This window comes from Sturnus vulgaris, chromosome 5, assembly GCF_052056855.1.
Source record: "Sturnus vulgaris isolate bStuVul1 chromosome 5, bStuVul1.hap1, whole genome shotgun sequence".
NCBI lineage: Eukaryota > Metazoa > Chordata > Aves > Passeriformes > Sturnidae > Sturnus > Sturnus vulgaris.
This window is the reverse complement of record NC_142247.1, coordinates 67,363,858-67,391,827: the sequence shown is the minus strand read 5'-3', so window position 1 is coordinate 67,391,827 and position 27,970 is coordinate 67,363,858. Positions and strand designations below refer to the sequence as shown.

Sequence of the window (27,970 nt, the reverse complement as noted above, 5' to 3'; positions counted from 1 at the left end):
GTAGCTCCTCCTAGGGCAGCAGAATTGGGTCCTGATGTCTCCAGTCATGGCAGGAAGGCAAATTTCTGCTGCCCCTTGGGTGGGGTTTGCTGTAGTGAGAGTGAGCTGCACCAGCTGAAGAACTTTTGTGCTTGTGCCTTGGGCTGCAGACACAGGCACTGCCTTCCCTCCTTGCTGCATGGCCAGTCCTGCCTGGAGAAGACAGGTAAACTGAAAGGAGCCCTCCAGACTTTATGGATCACCACACCAGGCTGCCCCAAAGCTTCCCAAACATTGAGCCAGTGGCTAAATTTTCCTTGGTACCATGATTTTTGGTGGTACTTTTATGGGCCAGGAAGGGATGTGCAGTGTTGGAGGTGGGATTCCCCTGAGAAAATGGAGATGACTCCATCCAAATTAAGTGGCTAGTTTCCCCCTGTAGCTAGTGGGGAGAAAGAAGTGTTTTTAGGATGTGTTATTTCTTTGTCCCCTCTGCAACAGGTGATTAAAGCAGGCACATGACCAATGTTTTACCTTTATTAACTGCAGAGGGAGCTGGAGGTGGCTTTGCCCATATGGAACCATTTTATGGAGCTTGCCAGGGCATGTCATTTGAACATGGGTCTGTTTCCTCTGAAGAAGGTTATTCTCCATTTCTGCCAGCTCCACCCATACTGGTTGAAAAATGAGATGTTACTGAGGTTTGTTTTAATCATAAACTTCTGGGCTATGAATTTGAAAACAGAGCTATAAACACAAAACTAAAAATGTAATTAAATGGGAGTCTAGATTTTATATGGGATCTGAATCAATACCATTAAAAAACCAAATAGGTAATATTCTTTCCTAGCTAATGCCACACCATCATTCTGCCTTGAGTTATTCCTCAGAGCTGATGCTGGATGACATTTTCAGAGGTATCCCAATATCAGGTTTATCTGCCCTAATTTGCCTGGGATCCCTCTGAAGCTGACAAAGAGGGAAAGGCACTTGCAGAAGGAATCATTCCATCCATCTTACACATCCAGCCTGTCATGGGATGACTCGTGCTCTGTGTATGGCTTGCTCCACTGACCAAAGAGGAAGCCTCGTTGGCTGTTGTAGATCAGATACTGTGATGGACAGAAATTTGAGATCAGTCCTGCTCTAAGAGACTGGGAAAAAAAAATATAGTGGAATCTGCATCCTGTCTATCAAATGCTTCTGCAAATCCCACCTTCTGCCCTAGCATTTGTGCTGCACAGCATCTGATGAGAGCTGTGCTTGCTCTGTGATGACACACGGCACTCATCAAAGCTGCACAGTATGTTCCACGCCAGCTACTTCCTCTCTGGTCTAATTACAACTGAGCTTGCTAATCCCAGTCTTGATTAATGAGCTTAATATGCAAATGTTATGATGAAACTGAAACTCTTTGTAATTGCTTGCAGACAGATTACCACTTCGAGTACACAGAGTGTGACAGCAGTGGCTCCAGATGGAGGGTGGCTGTCCCGAATCCGTCAGTGGAGTGCTCTGGACTACCTGACCCCGTGAGAGGGAAGGAATGCAGTACGTGGTGACTTCTCATTTTACAGGCTCTTACTGCCTTTTTGTGCTATTTACATTTCTAGGGCTTCCTGGGTCTGTCACTGATGTCCTGAGTTTCCCTGAGTTGTCCTTCCCCTCCAACCCAACTTTTCTGCCTCCTGGGGATGTGGAGCAGGGATTGTCTTTGCAGTGTATCCCTGGAAGTCACTGTCTGCTACTGGTACCCTTTTATGCTGATTCACAGACAAGGCACATCTGTGACAGCACCCCCTGAAGTGATGTGATTGCTTGTCTTCAGCTGCTCTCCAGTTCATTTATAGCTGGATTGGCCTAAATGGTGACCAGCATTTAGCAAAATTATATTTGCACAGTGTCCACATTCTAATTACTTTCATTATTTGGCTAATTCATAAGCTGAATGCATAAGGAATGGTAAATGTCTTATTTGCCTGAGTTATTTTTATGATGAAGCTCCTGCATTTTATTTATTTATGCCTTTGTTTTTTAACAACTTGGAGTGTTTTCATATCACTTGGTTCTGCATTTTTTTTTAATGTTGAAACATTTCTTTGCATCTGGGGATATAAACGAACTGCTGCTCTGCAAACACATCCCTCACTGTTTTGTAGCTTCCCAGTCTGAATGCTCTTTCCCATCACACTTCCTTGCTCTAGCAATTCTCTCCACAAAAGCTCCTAGCAGTAATTTATACCAGGGGGTATAAATTATTGTATCTGACAAACAGGATGAACAATGGCAATGTCTTTTCAGTTCTATTGCACCAGCTGTCAGATTTACTCACTTCTGACTCTCCCCCTGTAAAGGTTTATTTTCATTTCTTTATGTTCCAGTGTGAGGTACATAAATGTTTTCTGTAGCAGTGTTGATCACTGGAAGGTTTCTGACTGCTTGCAGAATCATTTGAGAATGTGTCATTCCTGGTATTTGGATTTAGTTTCTGAGGTTTTAAATGTGGAATCTCTGTATATCCTTAGGATGAGCTTTTTCAATTACAGAAATATGACCTGAGAAGCACCTCAGGTAATCCCATAATTCATCCTCCAGCCCAAATAGCTGTAGTGGAAATGACTGTCATTCATGGTTGGTGTTTGGCTGGACTCTTTTCAGGTGCCTCCTGTGATGAAGAGCCCAGAAGCTCTCCAGATATTTGCTCATATATTTAGTTCTTATCATTTTCCCTCCTGTTAAAGATTTTTCTGCTGTTGAATCTCTCTTGTTATACTTCAAGCCTATCACTTTTTGCTGCCTGCACTATAAAGGAGCAGATAGTTTTATGTCTTCTGCTGCACAACCACTTTTGGTGTACTGCCCTGGAGGACATAGGTATAACACATTTTTTTCTGACATATATTATTTCTTCTTAAATCTTGTGAAAAATGGTTTAATTCCAGCAACATTACACTGTCTTCAACTTTCTGCTACAGATTTCGACAAATGGTTCACTTCCCTCTTCATCTTCTATTGTTTGTGCCTGTTTCTGGTCTTAAATCAATTCCAATGAGACTTTGGCTGGTTTATAACAATAGATGAATCTGGCTTCTCAATATCTGGCCCCTGCTAGACAAGGTGAAAACTTTTCCCAGTAGATGGGCTCTGATATTATACACTAAAAGACAGGATTCTGTTAGATACACTGGAAAATTCATCTCCTTCTTGTAGTGTTGCTTTTAAATCCCATGGCAGTTCAGCTGGTTTGAGAAGCAATCAGATATTTGACTTTTTTACTGAACTCCTCAGGTCTCCTCTCCCTGGGCTCTTGGAGTTATATCTTTTTTTTTTTTCTGTCTGTAATAAATTAACTGGCTTCAGGGGCTGTCTGGCCATGTTCTGATGGCAAAAGTAATTTTAGGCTTTCTCATCTCTTAGTCTTTCACCTTTTGCTTAAAGAACAACCAATCTTTCAGCCTGAAAATATGAATCTGTCAACAGCAGTTAGTGTAGGAATGGGTAGGGAGCACCTTTCACGTTCAGCTTGGTTAACATAGTTTTTACTGTAAAATATTTTAACCAGTGTAGAGTTTGGCTGACAGTCCATTCTCCAGTGGGTGGGATAAACTGGGAGAGGCAGCTTTTGAAAAGTGACTGCCCTACAAATCTCTAGAGTTTGCACATAGGGGTCTGTTGTTGATGATGAGTTGTGTTGAAAATGCTGACAGATATCTCCTTACTGTCTTGTCACATTCTCTAAGCTGGTGGCTTCTGTCTCATCTGACAATAGAGCAGCTGTACCAAGGACATCTTACACTAAAAGCATGAATTTCTTCAGCCTAAGGAAAACAAAAGGCTCTGTATCTGAGGCTTCTACAACTTGTGGTCTTAGTGGATTGTGTGCAGAGTGAGATTTGTGCTGCAGGCTTGGCCAGGGGTTGCACACAGCTCACATTAATGGCTCTTTGAGATATGCTTTCCTTCTCTCTCAGGCCTAGGGCTGTTTTATTCCAAGGTCTATCAAGAAATGCCAGAACTATGCCATATCCTCTGAGGTGACATTTCTGGACATTCTACAAATTTGTTCAGATTCTCCTATATCTCTCAGGTCCTACCCTTTGCCAGGACCTGTGAACTGGGGCTCATTTTGGCATTTGGTAGAATCCTGGAGTCCCCTTGGGTCTCTCTTTGGTCCTTCAACTTGCAGAATCAGGGCCTACAGTAAAATCACTCTGGGTAGGACAATTTCCAGTTTCCAATTTCCTCCTTCCAGAGGAAACTTCTGTTATCTTCAGATTTCTTGTTCAGCATCTATTAGTCCTGAGATACCCTGTGGCAAACTGCCTTTAAGAGAGGGTTGCATTTGTATAGCAGTTGCAGTTGCAAAGCAGCATGAACTCTGAGGGCTTTTTTTTCTTGTCTCCTTGAGGTGGGTAGAGCCCTCAGTGGACACAGGGGTATGGGGGAAGCTGTATGAGAAAGTGAGTTTTTTTGGAACACATCTGCCATCACTGCTGACTTCACAATGTTTGCAGTTGTTTTCATCTACTCAGAAATGCTGCTGCTTGAGAATGTCTGCCACTGATCTTTTCTGATCCCTGGAAAGAGAAGTGATGTGCAGGCTGTCATTAATTTTGAATCCTGAGAATACTGTGCCAACCTCTCCCTCTTCCAAATGCTCAGCAGTCGTTCTCTTTAAACTGTGCCTAAACCAGAAATTTGAAAGATGGTATAACAATATGTTAAATGTCTCCTGCTCTGTAAATATGTCTAGACTGTGGCCTCCAGTGGAGAGGAAAGACACTTAAAATTGCTAAAAATGTGTTAGCTCAGGTGCTTCACATATCTGGAGCAATTGAACTGTGGCACCAGAGCTCAGTTTGTGTCTTGAGATGTGCTCGTTTTCAGGATGTTGTGTTTTACTGCTTTTCATTTGAATGAAACCATTTAAAATCAGGCTGGATATCTCTGTGCTCTGCTGCATTTTGAAGCACACAGTGACCTGCAAATCACAGCTGACAGTGTCCTGCTGAGCACAGCCTCAACATTTCCTGAAACTGCTGTAGGCTCTGAAACCTGCCAGGATTCTACCCTGTTTTTGAGTCTTCAGAAACTTAATCAGCAAAGCTTACCTGCAGAGAAGACAGTGTCCTCTGAGAAATAGTCATGAGATGCACAGGAGAAAGGGCTGTCATATTTTGACTGCTTTATGACTTGGTTACTAGAAGAAGGATTTTTACGCTTTTTTCTTTCCATGAGCACAGAACAGCTCAATGATCCACCTTCCCCTCCTGCCACCCTCCTGCCCTCCATATCTCTCCCATGTAGGAGGTAGCTGGGAAGGAAGAAGGAGGCTCACATGAGAGATTTTTGTGGTGCTGTAGGAGGTCCTGCTATGCAGTGACCCAAATATGAGAGGGAAGCTGCAGTAGCAGCTCTGCAGTTGCCAAGCACTGGGACAACAAGCCCTGTTCTGTATTTTACTCCCCTCTGTTTCCTTCTGCTCTCTTTGCTTTATGGGGCTGCAGCCATCACCACTTTCAGACCCTGCAGCCTGTGTTTTCCCATTCAGCATGGTGTGGTACCTCAGTGGTCAGGCCATGGCATGGCCACACCACACTGCTTGGACACCTTTCTCAGGTTTCTGTTTGTTCAGAGCTGAGTCACATTTTTGATGCTGCCACATCATGATTGCAAGGGTTCCTGTGAAGAGTTGCATTAAAAGTCCAGAAAGATTTTGGCTAGGGAAAAAGTAATATTTATTACTCCTAGAGCTACTCTGGCTCTCCTCTGCTTCCCATTTAAGATGTCCCCTTTGGGCATCTTCCCAATACTGGTCTGGAGGTTGGGTACCTACATGGAGGTGGGGGTGGCAGACAGAGAGCCTCCTTCAGCAGAATCCAGACCTCTGAATCACTCCTGACAGCTGGGAATGTGCTTTACTAATTTGATCTCCTTCATTTTTAATTACCACAGATCTCCCTCTGATTCCTTCATGAATCTGATAGTAGGAGGGGAGTTCAGCTGACAAGGATCACTGCCATCAGGGCAATTGCTTGGCTTTTTAAATGGAAAATATTGATGGCAGTCCAAGGGAGCTTTAGAGCTAAGCCTTTTCCTGCACCCCCTTATGGCTGGGATCTCCAGGAACCCTTTGTTTTGGTCTGGGGCTGTAGGCAGTGTATAATGGGGACTTTTTGGGATTTGGCAGTGGGAGCAGCACTTGGCATGGTGCTCCTGCTGACACTGCACTGCAGTCTGTTTTTGTGGCCACTATCAGGCTCTTCTGCCAGCCTGGCCATATGTTGCATGTTTTACACTCCAGAGTCTGAATTTGGAGTCTCCAACTTCCTTCCTTCCTTCCTTCCTTCCTTCCTTCCTTCCTTCCTTCCTTCCTTCCTTCCTTCCTTCCTTCCTTCCTTCCTTCCTTCCTTCCTTCCTTCCTTCCTTCCTTCCTTCCTTCCTTCCTTCCTTCCTTCCTTCCTTCCTTCCTTCCTTCCTTCCTTCCTTCCTTCCTTCCTTCCTTCCTTCCTTCCTTCCTTCCTTCCTTCCTTCCTTCCTTCCTTCCTTCCTTCCTTCCTTCCTTCCTTCCTTCCTTCCTTCCTTCCTTCCTTCCTTCCTTCCTTCCTTCCTTCCTTCCTTCCCCCCTCCCCCAAATACCTGGTTCTGAGTGTGCCCAGGTACACCGATATTCTCATCTCTGCAGAGTTTTTGTCCAAAAATGTATTAAAGGGTTCACATTTTGACCTCATATTATTTTAAAATATTAACTATCTTATTCCACAGAATATTAGTTATTTTTTCCTGTCCTAGGCAAGAATAGCTTGTACCTTATCTCATAAATATCTGCTCATTTTGTAGTGCTGTGTGCACAATAGAGAAACAATAGTGAAAATAATACAGCATTTTTAAAGGAGGTGGATTTGCTGTGTTCAAGAGGAAAAAGTGCTGATAGAGTCATTATTATAGTCAGCATCAAAATGCCAGTTGTAATCAGGAAGACTTCTTAAGAAAAGAGACAAAAAATAAATGTTGATAATATAGAAGAACTTGATCAGATTATTGGAACAGGATGCCCAGGGAGGTGGTGGAATCACCATCCCTGTGAGTGTTGAAAAACCATGTAGATGTGGCACTTGGGGACATGGTTTAGTGGTGGAGTTGGCAGTGTTAGGTTAATGGTTGGACTTGATGCTTTTAGAGGTTCTTTTCCAACCTTAATGATTCTGTGATTCTGTGGCTCTGCACCTTTACCTGGTGCCACTAAAGTGGGAATAACTTCTTTGAAATCAGAAATGTGCTTCAGTTTTGAAGTGAGTTATGTGAGCCTGTACCAAATGAGAAATGTGGAAAGCTCCACCGACTTCAGAAAATAGACTGTCCTCAATTACAATGGGCTCTGCTGGAGTCTGAGAGCAAAATCTGACCTGATTTATTGCTACTGAGCTGTGTTTGTTGAGTGTATTCTAACTTGTGTAATCTGCTCCCAGGATACCACAGGAGGAGATATGGATCTTCCTGCTAATTGCAGACTCAATTAGGCAAAATGACCTTTTTAAGGCTGTACACTTTATAACACTTTAGGGCAATTTAAGTTATCAGCAGGAGTTTTAGCATTTTTCTTTCATAACAGAAAACTTAAATGAGGGTTTTGAGTTTGATGTTCTCTCAGTCTTTGGTAAAGCTGGATATCCTGAGCAGGTAAGAGCTGGACCTGCTCCTAACTCCCCTGAAGTCAGATGACATCTGCAAATTTTGTGTGCACACACATATTAATACAGGCTGCCATGGAGCAAAGCTGTTCAGCTAGCAGGGGTGTGCACAGCACAGTTTGAGAGTTGCTACTAAAAGGCTGTGATTTAGCAAAGCTTGAGCAGATGTTTATTCCTGTTCCTCTTAGAGCATCCCTGCTAATTTGTGTTCCTAACTCCAGTCAGGTGTGTGAGTCTTACTGATGGTATTGGGTTTCTCACCTGGGCTGAATCTTGAGGCTAGACTCCATGGCATTTCCATGTGAATTGATACTCTAAGAGATACCCCAGCTTTACAGGTATTTTTCCCAGAATTTTTACTCCATGCGTGAGTAAGACACTGTTTTTGCAGAACAAGTGACATTGTTGGCTTTTTGAAGCACAGATTCAAAACAAAATAGGTAAACAGTTAAAAAGCTGAAGAGTTTGCACGAAACCCTCAGAATTTAATTATCTTCTCTGGGGAAGAGTTACTGGGAACTGCATGTTGATGTGTGTACTGAGTTGATGAAAGGAAAGGTTGGCCTTAGTCTGTTTTGATAAATTCTTCACTTTGTTTGTGCACACAATGTAATTTAAAAAGTTATAAAGAAATTCCTCTGAGTCACTAATTTCTTATTCAATAGGAAAGCAGCTGGCAAGACCTTGAGATTTGTTATGGCTTGGTAGAGGGATGAGAGACAAGGACTGTGTGTGCGTGTGCAGAGAACATCAAATAGCACTAGTACCACTTCGGTTGATGAGCAATCAAAGCATGCCTGATGGAGTCAGTAGGGGCTGGAGAGCTGCTCACTCACCTCCAGCTCTGTTTCCTGCCATCTCCACTGGGATGGCTGTTGAAACCCTGGTAACAAATGTGCTTCCTAACCTCTTGGTGATCACTGCTTCCTGCTCTGTATACCACACTGCTGTGAATAGATTATTTCCATTCCAAACCCATCCGTTTCAGTGTCCAAATGATGCAATAAAGTGGTAATAAAAGTGTCCTATGTGCCAGGCCAGCTGGGGAAGAGAGGTGAACTGAAAAAAGCTTTGCTCTGTTTCATTATTTTTTGGATAAAAGGAAAAATTATTTATTCCTGTGAAATGCAAAGGTCTTCCACAGAAGGTACTCTTCCCCAAGTTACATCAGGTTTCAGTATGATCACATTTCAAGCCTAAACAGCCCAGACAGACTTTTTTTTTTTTAATTAAGATTCAGTCTAGTTCCTGGTAACACATTGGGAAATAATGACTGAAGAAAACGAACATCAATTATTCACAGTCTATTGGAGAAGCCTTGTATAAATTATTCACAGAAGACATTCTGAAGCTGGCGAGATTATAGGAAACATTCATAATAAAGCAATGATTTCCTCTCATCCTTTGTCTTCCTCTTTTTTTACCTCCTCCTTCTGTGTTTTGGTTGGTCCTTGGTTCCATGTTGTGTGGACCCCGATGCCCCAGGGTATCACTGAAAATCCTCCATGTGCTTGTCTTTGGCCACATCTCTCCCTCCAGGCTTGTGGCATGTGTCTGCTGAAAACAGCAGCTGTTCAGAGACACAGCTGCCTGATGCTGCCAACTTCATATTTCCACCTCTGCCCATGGGAGGCTGAGACAATTCAGCCCTGACTCTGCCTGCAGGGGATGGCAGCATCTCACCTGAATCCCAGATGGTGGGGCTTTGGATGAACAACATAGGAATGGAGAGGGGAGAGATGGAAAACCAGTGTTTGGCATTATTTTTGCTTTGTATTTTCATTGGTTTGTGTAGAATTGCTCAATTGCTATCCCCTTCTAATGTTGTTACAACCTGGTAAAATCCAGTCCTGTGTCTTTTTTTAAAAAAATCTTGATTATTGAGAGCCAGGGAGAAACAGAAAAATACACATGAACGTGCACATGTGGCAACAGAATAAACAGAAGACCTGAGATAGTTTTAGATATTGTTAAGAAAGAAATGTCTGGAGGAAAAATTATACTGAGAAGAGTGGTGGAGGTAGAAATAGTGGGTCCAAGTGGTGTGGGATGGGAAGCTTCATGAGAAAAGACAAGACTGAGTGGCCAGGACTGCATAAGTGAGGAAAGCAATTGAATACATTATAGTTTGGTGTTGGAGGATACAGGGTATTGAGACAGCTTTGGTTAATCTTCTGGTGAAATCTCAAATATTTTGATCCCTCACACAGTATGGTAGTATCTGAAAGATACTTGACATGAGAAAACGATGCAGAGGAAAGTTTCAGACTTCAAGAGAAGCCGAGTAGTCAAATACATGTGAGGATCTGCTCTATTTGTCAATCTGTGTTCTTGATAATCCTGTCCTAATCCCCAGCATCAGAGAGTTAAGCAATGTGAGAATGTTATGGTCAGTTAGTAGAAGAGAAATGTGCCAAATAGTATTGATCCTAGTCCACCAAAATCACCAGGAGGGCCACTGCTCTACTAAAAGACAGAATGTGACCCTGGAGACTTGCAGTCAAAGGACAGATGAGACAAGCGTGTTTATGATCTGTTTTGCCCTCTGGGGAGCTGTTTCCATGTCTGAAAAGTGATTATAAAGTGCAATCTGATCTGCCAAGTGCTGGATTGCAAGCACTCCTTGAAAGTGGGTACTCTCTGGGCAGGGCTCCTGCTTCAGGATGCCCCAGTGCTCATGGTGTGTCCTAGGAGGGAGGTAGGGCACCACTGATCTTCACGCAGAGTTTGAGTAAGGTGTTTAATTAGATTTGCTAGTCTGACCTCACAGGCCATTAAAATACACCCAGCTAAGCTGATGGTGGGGCTGATAATGGGTATTTGGCATGAGCTTTTCTTCCATATGGTATCCAGTTATGGCAGGAAACACTTGAGAGACAAAGGGTCCATCACATGCCATGACAGACTGTTCCAACCATCAGTCATTCCTCCTATTAAAAATCTGTGCGTTATTTCCAATTTGAGTTTGTTTGGGTTCAGATTCCAGAAGGCAGCTCTTATGCATTTCTCTGCTTGATTAAAGAGTGCAGCAGGATCTTGTGTTTTCTCCCCCTGGAGATGCTTATATATTAATCAAGTTGACTCTCGATCTTCTTGTGATAAACTAAATAGATGAAGCACTTCAGCTCTCTCACTGCAAGATATTACCTCTAATTTTAAAGCCATTTGAAGTCCCTTTGTTTTGTACTGACCTCATAAAAATGCCAAATCACATCTATATGCAGTATTGTAACAATCATCTTCCCTGTAATACCCATTTCATCCTACATATCTCTACCTCCACCTCTAAATTTATCCAAATCTCACTAGTGCCTTTTTTGGATGCCTTGACAGTAGAAGCTCTTGATGAAAGGTGGGTCTGTTCTCATCCTCAGCCTGCTGCTCTCTGGGATCCATTTCAGCCCTCTGCAGGCAGGGCTGGCACTCCTTGTCTTCAGCAGCTTGTCTTTACCTCTGACTCTGCTGAAGCACACTGACTTTGAGTGGGCTCAGGCTTGGTAACAGTCTCTCCCCTGCCAATCTTGATACCATTCCTTTTCTTTTTGCCTGCAGATCGTTGAGAAAAAATGTGGGCAGCCATCAGACTCAGTCCTGGGCAGGCAGAACTGCCCCCATCCTCCCTGCTCAAGGATGGCTTCCTATTGACAGCCCCATCTGAGATCTGTTACTTAATCCCTTTAAGATGTGCCCTGCTGGTATTGTGCAGCACTACCTTTCTTCATCAGAGTGACATGCAAAACTAAGCTAACTGTATTAGCAACCCTATGACATCCATTCTGTCACCTTTATGAAGTGACTTGTAATCCTTTTAAAGAATGAAATAACCAGACTCACACAGTGGTGGCTATTACTACATGTCAATTTTTTATTAAGTGCATATGCTGCCAGCTTTACTGCATATGTGTATGAATGTGTGTGGCTGCCTGTGGCAATGTCTAGTTAAACAGTACTTTACAGCATCTTTTTGTGAGAAAGACTAGTCACCTGTACAAACCACAACATTTTTTTTTCCTTCTGTAGTTATTTAGGAAAGCTACAGCTGCAAATTACCTATAATTCTATCAGCTCCAAAGGCAGCAGTGTATCCAGCATCCCACTGTGTCATGCTGTTCCTAACTGCCTCTGAAAATGTTCTTCCAGTTTTAAAAAGGCCCATTATGGGGGCAAGTCATGAAATCTTTTCATACATTTCACAGTTTTCTTCACAGAAAGGAAGATCACATTCAGTCTCCACAATGTGTGTTGCTCTGTGTCAGTTGGTGTGTAGCACACAAACTGATATTTGAAAGGTGTAATAGTAAAGTTTGCAGTTGGAGAGGGATAGGAAATAGTGATGTCCAGTTATTCAGTAGAGATGGTTTCTCTAAATTAAGTATCAAATGCCCAAACAAATGGACTCTGGGGTTAGGGATGTTCACAAAGTCTTCCTCTAATGTGGAAAACTAATTTTTCCTCTGGATTCTGAAGCAAGAAGGAGGGTTTAGTGGAGGATGAATCAGAGCACACACTTAAAATACAGAATTCATGTTCCCAAAACTTTGCATCACTCCTTAACTTCCTATGTTGTGATGCGGCCCTTTCTGTTGGCAGCTTCTTGTGTGTGTCACCCTCTCAAGCACAGCAGTGCTGCAATAATGCCAGCTCTTTCTCTGGCTGCTGGGAAGTGCTGCTCCACATCACTCAGCTGTGTCTTAGTGATGTGGGGCAGCCACAAGGAAGGAGAAGCTCCTGGGATGCCCTGGGATGGATCACCTGTCTGTGCCCTGTCCCTCCACAAGTGACTCTGACCTCCCTGTCTCCAGCTGGGAGCAACTCCTGAACTGATGCAATTTAGATTAAAGAAGGTTTGCCCTGGCTTTTGGTCTCCCCCTTGATGGAAGATCAAATTGTGGGATTCTAGGAGAGGAGACCATCTTCATGCTCACCACACACTATATTTCCTCCCCACCCTTCTCCAGCTGGAACAAGACCAAATGTTGCATCTGTTCCAATGTTGAAAGTGGTTCATGCTGCCATTAGCCACATTCAGCCCCAAATTGAACCTGGCAAGCAGCTGGCATGCTCAGAGCCAGGAGGATGCTGGCAGGGGGATGTGTTTTGATGGGAAATGCTGCTGCCTTTGAAATACAATTCTTAGAAAGAAAGAAGGTAATTCCCCACCTAAAGAAGATAAAGGCTCATCTATTTCCTGGAAGGTGAGAGATGGATGACATGTCCTGCATGGCAGCTGGCCTGATCTCTTGTACCCTTTTATTTCTCTCAGATGATCAGTTTGCAGGGGGTTAAAATATATTAGTTCAGTTAAAGTAATAATCTCTGCTCAACCTCACTGTGCTGGAAGAGGAGGTTCTGCTGCCCTCAGCATCTTCATTATGGCAGTGAATTGCTCACGGTTCTTGACTCCTTAGTTGAATTTCATGTCTCTGGAATGGTTAAGCAGTACCCTCAATTTCTTGCTATTTAGCTTTCTTTATTAAAAAAAAAGTTGAAATTGTTAAAGAATTCAAATATATCGTGAAAGAGCTTACTTTTCTACTTCCCTTCCTGATAGCTTCTCTGCACCCTTCTAAAGGAAAAAATAAAGCAAGATTTATTAATTTAATATTTATTAATAATGCCAAAGCAGTGAGTCAAGACATCTTTATATATTTAAGGTGAAAAACTGCATGAAGTATGGTCACATTTCAGATACACGGGGACGTGTTCACTGCTTTTGTCCAAATCTCTGAAGAAAGCTGTTTCCCACCCCAGGTGCAGGGAAATGCTATGGCTGGAGCTGAGGTCACACAGTCAGTCAGGTGGGCTGTTAGCTCTGCCTGTGTGCCACTGCTTATAGTGAACCACTTGCCCTCACCGAGGGTGGATTTTTTGTCTGTCTGCCTGTCTGTCTTTCACAGAAATCCATCATGGCAGGATTTCCTTGTTTATTCCCACCCCAACACTCATCTCTGCCTGGATCCTGCCCACTTTCCTTCTTGGTCTGTCACCAGTGAGCAACAGGGTTAGAAATCTGTTGGCTTGAAGGCCACTGGTTCAAATTCAGACTATGCTGATATAACCAAGAAGGAAAAATTACCCTTTGGCAGATCATTCCATCAAAATGAACCTTTTATCTGCTTTCCAGTGGCACACATCAGCACACAATTAATTACAGAAAGAAATCCTGCTGGTACTGGGATGGAAGTGGGAGCCTGTGTTAGTTGGATTCAGATGGAGATTGGTGTTACATAGCCATGAGTTAATCAAAGTGCTTACAATAGAATAAGGTTTTCTGCAGTTTAGATAAACACTGGCACATCTGTGGAACCACATTTTCTGGGACTCCAGCTGGCATAATTGTTTTGGGCCAGTTTCACCACTTTGGGCCAGTCTGGTCTCGTCCTGGAGTTTCTCAGGCTAATGAGTTTATGTCTGTCAAAGAGAGTGTATGAAATATCTGTCACTGTGCAACATGGCATGTGTGAAACAGAAGAAAATTCCATAATTTCTTGGGATGTGAGTTGTGAGCATTGCTCTGAATGCTGCTTTGGCTTGACTGGTGTAGTTAAGTTAAAAAATCTGAAAATGTCGTAGGAAGTACTATGGGCTGCAGAAAGTGCTCATTTGTTTTCCATTCAGCATGTTTAGTCTCAGAGAGGACATGATGCAGCATGGGACTGAGGGAAAGTGGGATGGCCTGCCATTGAAACAAGTGTCCAGGCAGGAGTTATGGCTCCTGACACAGGCACGGGGCTCTGTGGGCATACAGGGCTTCAGCTACTGTCCAGGTTTCTGTTCTACAATGGGAATAATTTTCCCTTAGCAGGCAGAGATGTGATCAGGGGAACAAGGAGCATACAGCTATTTGAAGGAAATTATTTTAGAGACATCAGAAAAAAACCCACTTTGTGAATATACCTCCTAATTGTACTTCCCTTAATTACACATATTTTGAATACTGTCTTTGCTGTGCTGACAACCAGTGGTTATTTTCTCAGCATGTTAATGCCACTCTAATCAAAGATCTTAATCTTCTAGTCACAAACCTGTGGGTGACCTTTTCCAAGACCACATGGTCTATCAGGCAAGATGTTTGAGGCTTGTAGGTAGTTCATGTGAGGAGAAACACAGAGAGACCTTTGGATTTAGTCTACTGCTCTCAGCCAAGGTTTGTAGTGTTATATTACAGCTTGCTGCTGTATGCCCTTCTTATGTGAGTGAGAAAAGTCTGTTCTGGTTCTCAAGTACTGGTGGCTTTAATTGAGTTCAAGGTGTAACAGTTGGGTGAGCAAGAGTGAGGAGAGCTCTATTATAAATCTTCATTTTCACAAATTGCTTTTGGACACAATCTGTCAATAGAGATTTAGTTTTTAGAAATCTTCTTTTGCCAATGGAGGCGAGCTGTCACTGGGGTTTGGTTTCAGTGCTGCCACGTCAGTGAAAACCCAGGTGAACATCTCAATTTTGCAGCTGACGTTGGTAGTCCTGCTGTATGTTCCTGAGACTGGGACATTCTGTTTGGTTCCCTTTAGTGGCAGTTCAGTCTTCATTAATTAAGTGGCAAAAAATCCAAAGCAAACGGAAATTAATAAGGATTGATGACTCCATTCCTATGTTGTAAATGATTGAATGATTGCCTCCCCAGCTTTCTCCTGTGCCTCTGGTGAGTACCTGGAGATGAAGAACCAGGTGTGCAGCAAATGTGCAGAGGGAACCTACTCTCTGGGCAGTGGGATCAAGTTTGATGAGTGGGATGAGCTGCCAGCAGGATTCTCCAACGTGGCGACTTTCATGGACACGGCGGTCGGCTCATCTGAGGGGAAAGCTGACAGCTGCAACAAGTAAGGAGTTCTGTTTGCACCTGGGTTAGGCAGCTGTGGGTAAACCTGAGACAGCTCAGCAGCACAAAGCTGCTTAATGACTCATCTAAGCTCTGCAGAGCCAGCCAGCCCTGCTAATGGCAAGCAAGAGTGGCTGGGAGGTGAAATCTGTAGCCCCATCTCTTTGCTGTCAGCGTGGTCTCCTTGGGCTCATCAGCAGCCAGTGAGTTTAAGACCAGCCTGGAGCTGCTCTTATTTGTAGCTAGAAGGCTCCAGGGATCATGGTGTAGCTGAAAGGTCATTTTACAGCCTATTTAGAGACCTGTGGTGCTTGCAGAAGGCTGTTTCTGAGTGTAATTGGAGGTATCTTGAATGTGTGGATAATAAACCTTTCTTATGTAGGCCGAGTCCTAAATTTTTTGCACCATATCTTTTCCCATGCACAGTTTTAATGGAAAGTATTATATTTGATATTATTCACGTGACATACAAAAATAGATACAAAATGAAATTGTTATATTTATTATATCTGAAAAATAAATGGAGATCCTGTAATAAATTTTAAAATTCCCTGCAGTTAGCTGTTGTGGGATTCTAGAGTCTTTATTATGTAATAAATTTTTGTATAGTAGTGTACAAAGTCTGCTCAGTATCTGTGATCTCAATTGAGGCTTGTTTTGTTTATGTTCATCAGCTCTTCATGGACACCTCGAGGGAATTACATTGAGTCAAACAGGGATGATTGTACAGTTTCTCTCATCTATGCTGTGCACCTGAAGAAATCCGGCTCTGTCTTCTTTGAATACCAGTATATTGACAACAACATCTTCTTTGAATTTTTTGTAAGGCCTTTTATTGGTGAATCCAACCTTATATTTTAAGAATTCAACCCAGATAAAGATCATTAGCAGCAGCTTTCCGCCTTTTAAGTTCCCTGCATGCCCATAGCTTGTTTTGCTGAACAAGATGAAAAAAATCTGCTTCTCTTTCTGTTATTTGTACTGTCTTGTGGCATTTATTGAATCTTCAGAACTCGGTCTGAACTGATTCTGTCTGCCATGCACTGGGATTTTTCCATTAGGGTTCATGACTGCCCTAGTTAGTCCAGCCTTTGCAAGACAGGTATTCGTGGTAGATGCTCCCATTTAGAGGTGTCTGACTGGAGATGTCTTTGAAGGGATTTGACATTTAAAAAGACTTCTTCCAAAGCAATAGTATGTGGAAACCTTTAGTTTTAGGTCAATTTGTGTCCTAGTAATTTAGTAATTAAGATGAAAAGAAAAGCAAGAGAAATTCAGGTGACTTTCAGTAGGAATTAGTCTCTGAGGATGTGTCTGTGCTGTGAAATGGAGGGGCTGGGGACCATTAGCTCTGGCATGGGAACAGCCTGGCTGGGCTTGCACCATGGTGTGCTCAAAGTGCTCAAACAGTTTGGTCAGTGACCAGAAGGGGGAAGGCAACCCTGCCCTGCCCACCTGGATGGATTGGTTGCTGTCCAGTGAGCTGGAGGGTCCCTAGCACCAGGATTTGCAGTGGGGCATAAATGTCCCACATTACTGAGGTGCTTTGGAAGGTTCCACTGCCCTTGTCATGTTGTATCTGCCATTTGGGACAGAAAAAAATGGGAGAGTGACTCAGAGAGGCAGATGACTGGAAATGTTCAGTCTCCTCTCTTACGGCCCCTGTACTTGTCTGACAAGCTCTGTTTTTCATCAGAAAACACAGCTCATGGCACCTCACAGGAGTGAGAAGTCTTAGCTGGTGTTGGTTAATACTTCTTGAAGTTTGGGAAAAAGTGCAAAGTATCTTTATCTGAGCTGGGAAAGGAAGATAAAAATTACTTGTTGGAGGCACCTTCATGGTGCTACATCAGTGTGACAGATTGCTATGCACTTTGATAACAGACCATGCAGGCAATGCTATTTAGCCAGTTCTGTTTTGTATTAGACTATCCTGCCTTCTTCATGGGAAGAAAGCAGCAACTATGCTTTCTGCTGTCAGGTGAATGTGCCAGGATTATGAATCCCAGCTCCAGTTGCTTGACTGACTGGCAGATCTGCTCCTGCAATAGAGCAAATATATTGTTTCTCTGAGCACTGGCTTTGAAAATGGCTTCTTGATTATTGCTTTTGTCCATATCCCACTCACTTGCCTTCTCTGAATTTATCATTCCCTGTTCAAGAAGCAATGAGTGGTGCAGTCCTTTATAGAAATGCCCATAAATTCTTAGTCAGCCTCGGTATTTCAGGGAAACCATATTTAATGCTCCTGTAAAAGTCAATTTTTTTTCCCCTCCAGCATGCCTTTGTGCTTAAATATATTTAACAATGACACTTTAGCTCTGGACAGTGGCATTTCAGCAGCAGTGGCAGGTTACTGGGAAATGGTGAGGTGTTTGATCTGCCCTTTCTTAGCTCTATTTATGTATTGAAGCCCTTTACACCTGATGAGAAGAGGCTGGATGTTCTTACCTCCTCTTTGCAGGTGGGAACCAAGACCCAAGGGTGCTGTAGCTCAGGTTGCACAAGATAATTTGGGATCTGCCTTCTACACTGGTGCCTCTTTTCCTCAGTGCAGTTGGTCTAGGTGGGAATTCAGTGTACAGATGCTTCGGAGGATGCGGGGTTGTGCAACTTATTTCAGACTGGATGTGGAGCAAGTTGAAGGAGGATCCTTGACTCCAGGTCAAGTATCTGAAAATGTTGTAGTGGCCTTTCTCCCTGGTGTAATAAAAGCTGAGTATGTGATCTCGTGCCTCAAAGGGACTTCATAGTTTTTCATCTGAGAAGTCAGGCATAAGAATAAAGAAGTGCACCAAACCCTGCTGTAAGGAAATGCTTCTGAGCTGTGCTGGACCTGGACAAGGGACTGCCAACCTTACACTTCTGCCAGGACAGACTCTCCATGGCATGTTGCCTTTCCCTTGATAGCATTACTGTCATCCCTAGGTCAGGTGGCAGCTGGCCAAAGACAAAGCATATATGGCTGTAGAGAAAACATTTTGTCTTCCAGCTTCAGCCCATCCACTCCTGCTTCCCTATGCCTTGGAAGCCTCTGGATTTTAGGCAATTATGTCTTGATACACTCAGGAGAAGGAGGAAGCAGCAAGACAAGATGCTCAGCATCCTTGTCTGACCATATAGTGTGGGATCTTCTCATTTTGCTCTTTTTTTACCATCTGAGTCAGAGGGGGCCAGTGGAGGAATTGTTAAGCTGTAGCAGATGTTGAAAGTTGGGGGTTTATATTGCCAGAAGTAAGGCATCTGTCTAAATATGTAGGTAAGAGGAACAGAGCTGAATCTTATAGTTCCCAGAAGTCATTCTGCAGACAGAGAGATGCACCTGATTGTGGTCACTCATCTTGTGTTTTTATTAACAGATACAAAATGACCAGTGCAAAGAAATGGAGTCCACGGCAAACAAATGGGTGAAGCTCACAGACAATGGGGAATGGGGCTCTCATTCTGTAAGTGTATGAAAAATTCCTTCATGAAGTTTTTTTCCATTTATTTCCTTTAATTTTGTGTGTTTAGATGGGCCAGCTCTTGTGAATGCATTTGAAGAAGCTGAGCTTTTCTAGTACTGAGGGGAAAAGTCATGGAGATCCCTAAGGGGCTGATCCCAAAGGAAATTATATAGATGCAAGACTTTGTATTGATTTCCCTGGGCTTTGAATCAAGTGTTTTATGAGGTTAAATAGATTTATGCGAATCTGCATGCCACAATCACTTTGCATGATTGTAATTGAAATCTTGTACAACAGTTGTTTGCTCATGAGAAAACAATATTATTCCCTGTTCTTGGCAGAGCAGTGGGAGTGGGGTGTGTGGAGACAAGCAGGACGGGCATTTTATTCTCAAGTGTGTACAGAAGAGCTGGACTGCAGCTTCTGCTCCATGGGGGCTTATGTGAAAATCCAGCTGGCAGCACCAGGGTGGCTCCTGCAGCATGGATATGATCCTGTTGGATCATATATGTACCCCATGTTGGGGTAGGAGTCCTTTGGCTGGCCCATGACCCAGCTGGCTGAGTTTGCTCTGTGAATGGATCATGTGCAGATCAGCTCATCAGCTGAGGCCTGGCTTCCTCTATACCATCACACCCTTGTCCCCAGAGCCATCTCAGAAAAGACCCAGCACAGGTGACATTATGCCAGAAGAAAAAGGCTTTTGTGGGCATAGGCAGCAGCATACTCTCCGTTTTCCATGCCTGCTTATCCTCCTGGAGGAGAAACTGTATTCCTGAGTTGGAGTGCCTGTTAGCTCAGGGTCAAAACCAGTGCAGGTTACACTGGGAGGTTGGAAAGCTGGCTGAGGAGGGATGAGTGGCATGAGCTGAGAGGTAGATCCAAGGCCAGGGCATTGCCTTGGGTGAGCTGAGGGATGTGGGCAGTCTGCATGGGAGATGGTGCCATCTGAGCTCGTCATCTGGGGTGTGCAAGTGTTCTCACTGTCCATGAAAATTGTTGGGATGCCTGGTTGAAATGTAGACATATGAGCTAGGTGAGATGATGATTCTGGCTGTCCTGAAGGGCTTTTTCTGCACTGCAAATCCTGTCGAGGTGTCTTCTGTGTGCACAATTTTCCAGGTGCTGCAGTCTCTGCTCTCAGCAGGTGAGTCCTGCTGCACTGGGGCTGGTGTTGGGTACCTCACCTCACACAACCTGATGTTTCAATATGGTCTCAGTTCCCCTGTTACACATGGTACTCAGCTCTCCTCTGCCCCTATGGGTAGGAGATATTTGGGTGTGGGAGATACAATATGCTGTATTTCCACTTTGCTAAATTTTTAAACTCTTTATCCTGGGTGAATAGAAACTGTGGTCCTGTCAGGCCTAAACAGCACTGCTGTAAATCACATTATCCTGGACCCTTATGCTGGTAGAGTTTATCCCTCTTCTTGTGTGAAAATACAGCACTTTCAGGCCATTATCCTGCTGTTGGCAGTAAACATCTTGTACTGGGCTAGTGGATATGGAACAGCTTTGCAGGCCAGGCAGGGGCTTGGTGAACCTGCTGCTTTTAGTGATGAGAGTGAAACTGTAGTTACACAAGTGAGTTGAAGGCAGAAGGCACCAAAACTGCTGCTGAAGGAGTTTTCCTACCTTCCTACTGCCCCTTACCTCAGCTATGATGCCACCAACCCACCACCCTTCCACAGGGGTTGTGCAGCCACTTGCTGAACCACACCATGAGAACAAGTGAGTCAGGGCAGTCAGAAACCAGATTGTGTTCTGCATCTCATCTGCTGTTTGTGGTCAGAAGTGAGCAGGAGGGATGAGACTGCTGCTGGGGACAGCCATGACTTGTGCTTGCCACGATACTGTAGTGTTACATGCAGGCAGAGCTTGATTTTTAAAGCCTATAAACAAAACTCACTTGTGAACTGGATTTTTGAATTCTGGGTCATGTCGAGTTTCTTTATCAAAGTGTATTTCAAGGCTTCAAAAGCAAACTGATTGACTATATCTCAACATAAGGCTGGAGATAAAAGCTTTTGAGTGCCAGGGGTAATTGGATAAAGGCAGGAACAGCTTTTTCCAAATTCTGCTTACAACAAGGTCAGAAACAGCTCTTGGTAATTTTCCAACTGGGGTGTTGAGAAACGTTTTTATAAAGCACACTTTGGCACTCCTCAGATATGTCTGTACAGCATCTGTCTATTGTTTCACCATTACCTCTTGACCCACTAAACAGCATAGCAAAAGCTGCTAGGCTGCAAGAAATTGGAATAATTGAAGTAGGAAATAAAACAATGTCTTGGCAAGGGCATATCTGCTAACTCACGTGTGTTGTTGCAGGTAACTCTGCAATCAGGTAGCAATATATTATACTGGAGAACAACAGGGATTCTCATGGGCTCCAAAGTTGTAAAACCAGTTTTAGTGAAGAACATCACAATTGAAGGTAAGTAGAATTTGTCTTTGAGGTTTTATATCACTCTTTTGTCACAATGTTTGCCAAGTGCTATTTCTACTGCTGTGCCTACAGCACTGAAGTGGCTTTTTTTAGCCCCTTGCCCCTGTCTCCTTCTCTGAAGTGTAGAAACAGAGCAGCAAAACTTCAGTGAGGAAAAGGCTGAAAAATTAGTTTATCTGGTAAATGTTGCCATCTACTGGGAAAACTGGATTAGCAAATAGAGAAAGAAAGGAATAATTAGATTTTCTTTATTGTAGTATAGAAAGACCGTGGTTCTTGGTAAGCCTCTCAACAGTGATAAATTGATATATATCATAACAGTGACAGTTGAATTAATATTCAAATGATCTGTTTTATCTGGAATTGTTCTTTTGGTCCCGGTCTAAGTGTAATAAAACTGGGAGTGTCATATAAGTTTCTTAGATGGGTCAGACTTTGATTGAGGTATAAAGACCTGAATTGTGAGTCAGCAAAGCCAAAGTATCTTAAGTGAGTGGTCAAAATGAGTGTGATTTTTATGCTGTTTTGTACAGCTGGTTTGCTCTCAGCCATAAGCCCAGGTAGGCAGCAGTTACAGATGTGTCTCTTTCAGTGCTTTACCCAGAATTTTTCTTACAGGAGTTGCGTACACGTCTGAATGCTTCGCGTGCAAGCCTGGTACCTTCAGTGACAAACCAGGTGCATCCGGCTGCCAGGTGTGCCCACGAGACACTTATTCTGAGAAAGGGGCTAAAGAGTGCACCAAGTGTAAAGAGGATATGTACTATGCAGGTACATAAACCAAATGGGATAAGCAAAAGCAGGAAGGTCTGAGTTCGTGCAGTCCCCTGCTGTTTCAGATGTGAGACTGGTTGTATCCAGCAATGATAGTCTCCAGTTGATATGTAAAGGGGAAATGCATGACTTCCCAAAATATGCAGAGGGCACATAGATACATAATGGGCCACAGTCAAACGTTGTTCGTGTCATCAGTGTTAACATGGAGGGATGGAGACCTTTATGACCTGGGAGGGGATAGATCTTCTGAAGGATAGAACAGTCGTGCTGTGCCCTCTCCTGGTAATTCGTGTTATAGGTTGGCGATGATACGAATTTGCTTCATCACTGCCTTCAGCCTTAACACGTTCTGAGGAATATCCTTTCCTGGTTGTAAAATGTAGTGATCTAGTTGCAAAACCTAGTCCCAAAGTCCTCTGCATTTCCAGCTGTGGTTGGGTGGTGATCTTCAAATAACATGGTCCTAATCTATTCCTCATAGTCAAAAGATCTTCAGATTTCTTCCTTGTAGTAGTTTTAGAAAGTTCTTGAAGAATCAGTTACTGACCAGCACCTGCTGTCACTGATGGTTGCAAATGCTTGGGGACCTGTGCCTGTGCCTGCAGTGGGAATGGAAATACCACAAAATTATCTGACAAGAGGAAAAATTGGGCCAGTGTTGTAAGGAAGTTTCTACAGGGTTAGAGTGGTTTTGTTCCTTATCGAGTGAGAAAATATTCCCATGTTTTGTAAATTGTATAAATTTCTATTTGAAGGGGTGAGGGTTTGAGGGACTCACAGCATGGTTTGGGTTGGAAAGGACCGTAAAGACCATCTCATTCCAACCCCTGTGCCACGGGCAGGGAATTTTCCACCAGACCAGTTTGCTCAAAGTCCCATCCAACCAGGCCTTGGTTGTTTCCAGGGATGAGAAATTCACAGCTCTTCTGAGTGACCTGTTTCAGTGTCTCATCTTTAGAGTAAAACACTTCTTCTAATAATTGTCCTTGTGTATACTGAATCAGTGAATTTTGGTGTGACAGTATAAGCACAGCTAGTATGTTCCCTGTTCCACTGCTTCATTTCAGGGGAAGCTTCCTGCAGACTCCATTAAGAGCTTGATTTTTCATTTTCATTTTATAATTTTCTGCTGGCTCATTTTAACCTCCAGATTTCAAGCTTGTTATGTTTGTTTCCAGGGACCATTTGATAGTTTAATATCCTGTTTCTCACCTTTTCTTTTAGAGGAGGGATCCAGTGCATGCATAGAACGACCTCCATGCACAAGCAAAGACTTTTTCCAGATCCATACCCCATGTGATAAGGAGGGGAAAGTAAGTAGGCATGATACTATTTTTAAGCTTGCTGACCTTATTGCTATCTCTGCATTTGAAAACAAGCTAGTTCTTTTTAGGAATCTGTTTCCCAATTACTTTCCTAATTTTGATTCCAGTATTGAATCTGTGGCTTTGGGCTTGTCCTTTGCCTGCCCTCTCTGCAGCCTATTTCCCTCTGTAAGAATCTGCCAGATATGGGTCTGCTTAAGGGATGTGTTTTGGTGAGATGATGAGCTCCTTGCACTTGTGATGGGTCTATGGAGATACCAGGGCTACTTCCATACTTCCATGCTGCTGGAACACAGAGTGAAGTACTGTCCCAGCATAAACCCATCTCTTTAGTTATTAATAATCTTTCTGGCATACCTTATCTGGTGATGACTATCCCAGCAGCACCCAGGCATAATTCGTGGCTCAGGAGCATTGGATATGACCATCTCTGTTTCAGGTGGAGGAGTGTTTGGCTGCACAGGTATGATGTATGTCATGCCCCTTAGTTTTAGCATCAAAGAAGAGCCTGTGGTCTGGTAAAATAATGGTATATTCATAGCCTTGAGCGTTCATATGCAGCAGCTCAGCTGCTGGTAATATGCTTGTCCCTCAAATCACCCGGACTCTTGGGACATTGTTTCACCCAGAGACCTTAGATTCACTTGGTCTCTCATAGAGGGACCTGCTGGTGGAGTAGCCTGGCTTTGTCCTAGCAGTCAAGTGGAATTTTTGGAGGAATTTGGAGAAGAAACTGCAGTTTATTACTATAGGAAGCTCACAGAGATGTGGACACGTGGTCAGGACTGTTTCATCTCTTTCCTTTCCCATCTCTCTTAGATCCCATCTCTCAGATGGAATTGCAGATAGATTCTCTAACACTTGCATGTTGCTGGTCTAATATTTGCTGGCAGGATTGAGTATTTTGGAGTCTCCTGATCAGTGAGTGCTAAAATGCAGCTGAGAGCTCATATGCTTTGGTAACGAAGCACTAGTGGTTTTAGCCCCAGAGCTGTCAGACTCTGTAACTGGTCTTGTCTCACTGATTTCTGCTCTGTTGACTGTCTCTAATGACTCAAGAAATTAGCAGCAGTGTTCAGGGCTACACCCCCAGGTACAGCTTTAATTGCAGCCTCCTGAGAACTGTTCTGTCACTTCTCTGTGTGGTCCCTGACACTGAAAAAGTTCCTGTTATTTCACTCTTTTCCTGCCTGTTCACTGGCCTTCCCCTTCACTGATGGACATGACTGGAATGCAAAGTGGATTTTTCTGCAGACACCCTTCAACGTCCAGTTGCAATGACAGCAGCAAATGCCACAGGCACACACATACTGGCTGAGTTTTCAGGACTGGTTTCACTGCTCTGCACATCTGAAAATTGGTTCAGGATTGCTGTACTCCCCAGCCATCTCCATGTGATGCAGCTCAATGAGAGGGCCTGACTGCAGGTCATCTACAGGGGAACAGCGGCTGGAAAGGACCAGCCTATTGATCCAAGGTTGCTAAAATAAGCCAGATGTTCACTGAACAATAGATTGTTGTCTCCCTTCTGCTGTCCACTCCGTGTGTAGAAGGAGATTGATGCACTTTACTCTTGACTTTTCATCTACCTGCTGAATTAAAAATCCCAAGTTGAATGCTTCAGCCCCAGTCTCAGAACCCCTCCCCACATGGCCACAAGCCCCCTCTGACCCTCTTCTCCCTGCTCAGATGCAGCAGGATTCCTGTGGTGTGCAGTGTGTCTGGGCTCTAGGCAGCCACACGGGTGCTTTGCCAGCTCCTGACCCTTTTTATTTTGAGCGCTGTGCACCTTGATGCTGCTGAAGCATTTCTGGGGTGATTTTCCAGAAAATCCTCCAAGTGTTCAGGAGCAGCAAGGACAGGCTGATCCATAGGAGGAGGTGCCACTGGCAGCAGGAGCAGTCTCTCAGTGCTTGAGCAGAACAGGCAAAGCAGACCCTGTGCCAATGACCAGATTCAACCAAGGTGGCCAGACAAGTCCATGGAAATAAGGCACAACCAGTGTCAGGCTGGGACATTGTGTCCATGGGTCAGCCAGGGAAAATGACCTGGCACAGGCAGGGATGGAGAGAGGGAGCCTCAGCTTAGTGGGAGCTCCCAGGAGCCAGGGCCCGAGTCTGAACTGAGGCTTCTTCCAGCTTATTCTTTGAAACTATTTCAAGAAGGATCAACACTTCTTCAAGTGCTCTGTGTTACCAGAGGGCTAACCCTGAGTGCCAGGAGCTCAGTGCCCAGGGTGCCCAGGATAAAATTCTTAAGGTGAAATCTCCCTTACCTGAGTCTCTGGCTCAAAGATCCCTGATTGCTGGGACCAAAGGGTGGAAGTAGCCAGAGTAGAAACTGTGGGCAGGTTAAACTCTTCCCATCTGGGTTTCTCAGCTGTGGTACTCAGCTAAGTTTCATCTTGAGACATAAAACCTTTTCAGAGAGAGAGAGACAAAGTCAGATGAAATTTGAAACACAACTTTGTGGATAATGCATCTCACCCAATCTTCTCCTGAAGACAGAAACTTGTGTCCTCAAAGGGGGTGGTGAGGAAGAGGTGACACTTGTATATGGTAACACCATGGACTGACTCGTGTTTGTGTTCATAAACTGCTCCTTGTGTGATGACAAGGGTTTGGAGGGGCTTGGGGAGAGCTCCTGCATGGTTTTGACATTTTCTCAATAAGTGAAAGATGACAGGAGAGAAATTGGGGACTTTTCAAAGAACAGGCCAGCATGAATTAAAAATGCTGAACTTGTAGTTCTCTCTGCTAACAGATGCCTTCCCAATAAAGGGCTTTTATATGGCAGAAGTTATGTTTTGTGTTACTGTAGTTAAAATGCAGAGATTGTATATCCAGTAAGAATTATTTATCTGATGTTCCTCATAACCATTTGCATGGGGAAATTTACTAATTAATGAATGAACAGTAATACTTGTTTCAAGCTTCACATTTTTGTTTCGTTCCTTAAGTCTGCTATCTTGGAATCTCCTGTGAAGCCAACCACTTCTGTTACCCTTACCCTCCTTTCCCTTTATTGTCCTGGATGTGCAAGGTCTGTTTTTGGCCTTAAATGATGGGAATACCCTAATTTAGTTTACAAGGGGTACATTGATTGATACATCTAGTCCTAAAACTTCATAGTTCACCGTGTGAGCTCAGTGTCTCCTCCTTCCAGACTCAGATCATGTACAAGTGGATTGAACCCAAGATCTGCAGAGAGGATCTCCCTGATGCATTGACCCTACCTCCCTCTGGAGAGAGGCAAGACTGTCCACCCTGCAATCCTGGCTTTTACAACAACGCCTCATCTTCCTGCACTCCCTGCCCACCAGGCACATTTTCAGATGGGACACAAGGTAGGAGTCTGCAATAAAATTTCATGTGCCTCCAAAAGCAGTCATCTGCTTCCATGTGACAGTTTAGTGACACATCATCATAAGCCAGTGTTCATTCTGTGTTAAATACTTGTTAAATAACATTGGAGAGCAGGATGTGGATATCTGTTTTGTCTCCTGAGTCCTTTCTTATCAGGGATTGCTGCTCTAAGTTGACCTGCTGTGTTCTGGATGCATTTCTTGGCTGATATAAACATCCTGAGAGCTATTTTAAGGGGTTCTGAGAGGGGAATCAGAACTTTTACAGTCAGCAATTCCTCCTCAACCATCTTCCTGTCCATGCCAAATTCTTTCCTGTGAAAACTTAATTTTAAGCCCAGCTAGATGAACACCCTGCCAACATTGTCTAACCTAAACTCTGGCTTGTTGATTCTGAGATGCATTGGCTCAATTGTCCCCTGCAGCATTTTGTGGGATCTCTTGTTTATCAGACCTTCAGCTGAATCTATTAAAAAGTAAGTGTGATTTGGGAGACCAGTTGCAGATTACTTAACACAACGTTATGATCTACAATTTACAAAATGCTGGTCTCACTTCCACTCTCCTGGTCCTTATAAGTCTTTGACTGTTTAACTACAAAGAAATAAATTATTTTCTTTGCGTATTACTTGCACCAGTGAGTAAAAAAGCAGTATCTATGTTCTTCAAAACACTAATTGACATGTGCCTTGGCTGTATAATATCCTTTTCTGCCCTCTCATCCCTAGAGTGCAAAGCCTGCCCTGCTGGGACTGAACCAGTTCTTGGGTTTGAATACAAGTGGTGGAACATCCTGCCAGGAAACATGAAGACATCCTGCTTTAACGTTGGCAACTCCAAGTGTGATGGGATGAATGGTGAGCCAAACTCCCTGTGTTGTTTGCCTGTCTCCTGCATGGATCCCTGTTGTAATGGAGCCCCCATCAAAATGAGTGTGCTCTTGGCTGCATGACTCACAGCACAGTTTCCTCCCTTTCCTTTAGTTGCACCAGGCTTGAAATTTCCTGTGGGAAGCAATGTCGCATTATCACAAAGAAATAAAAGATCTGTTGTACACCACAAGAGGGCAGGATCTGCAGCCTATGTGAAATTCCCTCAGCAAAGAGCTATCCCACTA

The 27,970-nt window shown here is 43.6% G+C and overlaps 1 protein-coding gene across 1 annotated transcript in view; it reads left to right on the top strand.

Moving 5' to 3' along the window:
* The window catches only part of ELAPOR2 (endosome-lysosome associated apoptosis and autophagy regulator family member 2), a 95,034-nt gene that overhangs the window by 46,549 nt on the left and 20,515 nt on the right, over positions 1-27,970 (top strand). Inside the window, exons 2-10 of the mRNA XM_014883135.2 lie at positions 1,410-1,530; positions 15,295-15,490; positions 16,164-16,311; positions 18,849-18,935; positions 21,270-21,375; positions 22,006-22,158; positions 23,389-23,477; positions 26,655-26,835; positions 27,582-27,710. Coding sequence (XP_014738621.2) covers positions 1,410-1,530; positions 15,295-15,490; positions 16,164-16,311; positions 18,849-18,935; positions 21,270-21,375; positions 22,006-22,158; positions 23,389-23,477; positions 26,655-26,835; positions 27,582-27,710 — 1,210 coding nt within the window. The remainder of the gene's footprint in view (positions 1-1,409; positions 1,531-15,294; positions 15,491-16,163; positions 16,312-18,848; positions 18,936-21,269; positions 21,376-22,005; positions 22,159-23,388; positions 23,478-26,654; positions 26,836-27,581; positions 27,711-27,970) is intronic.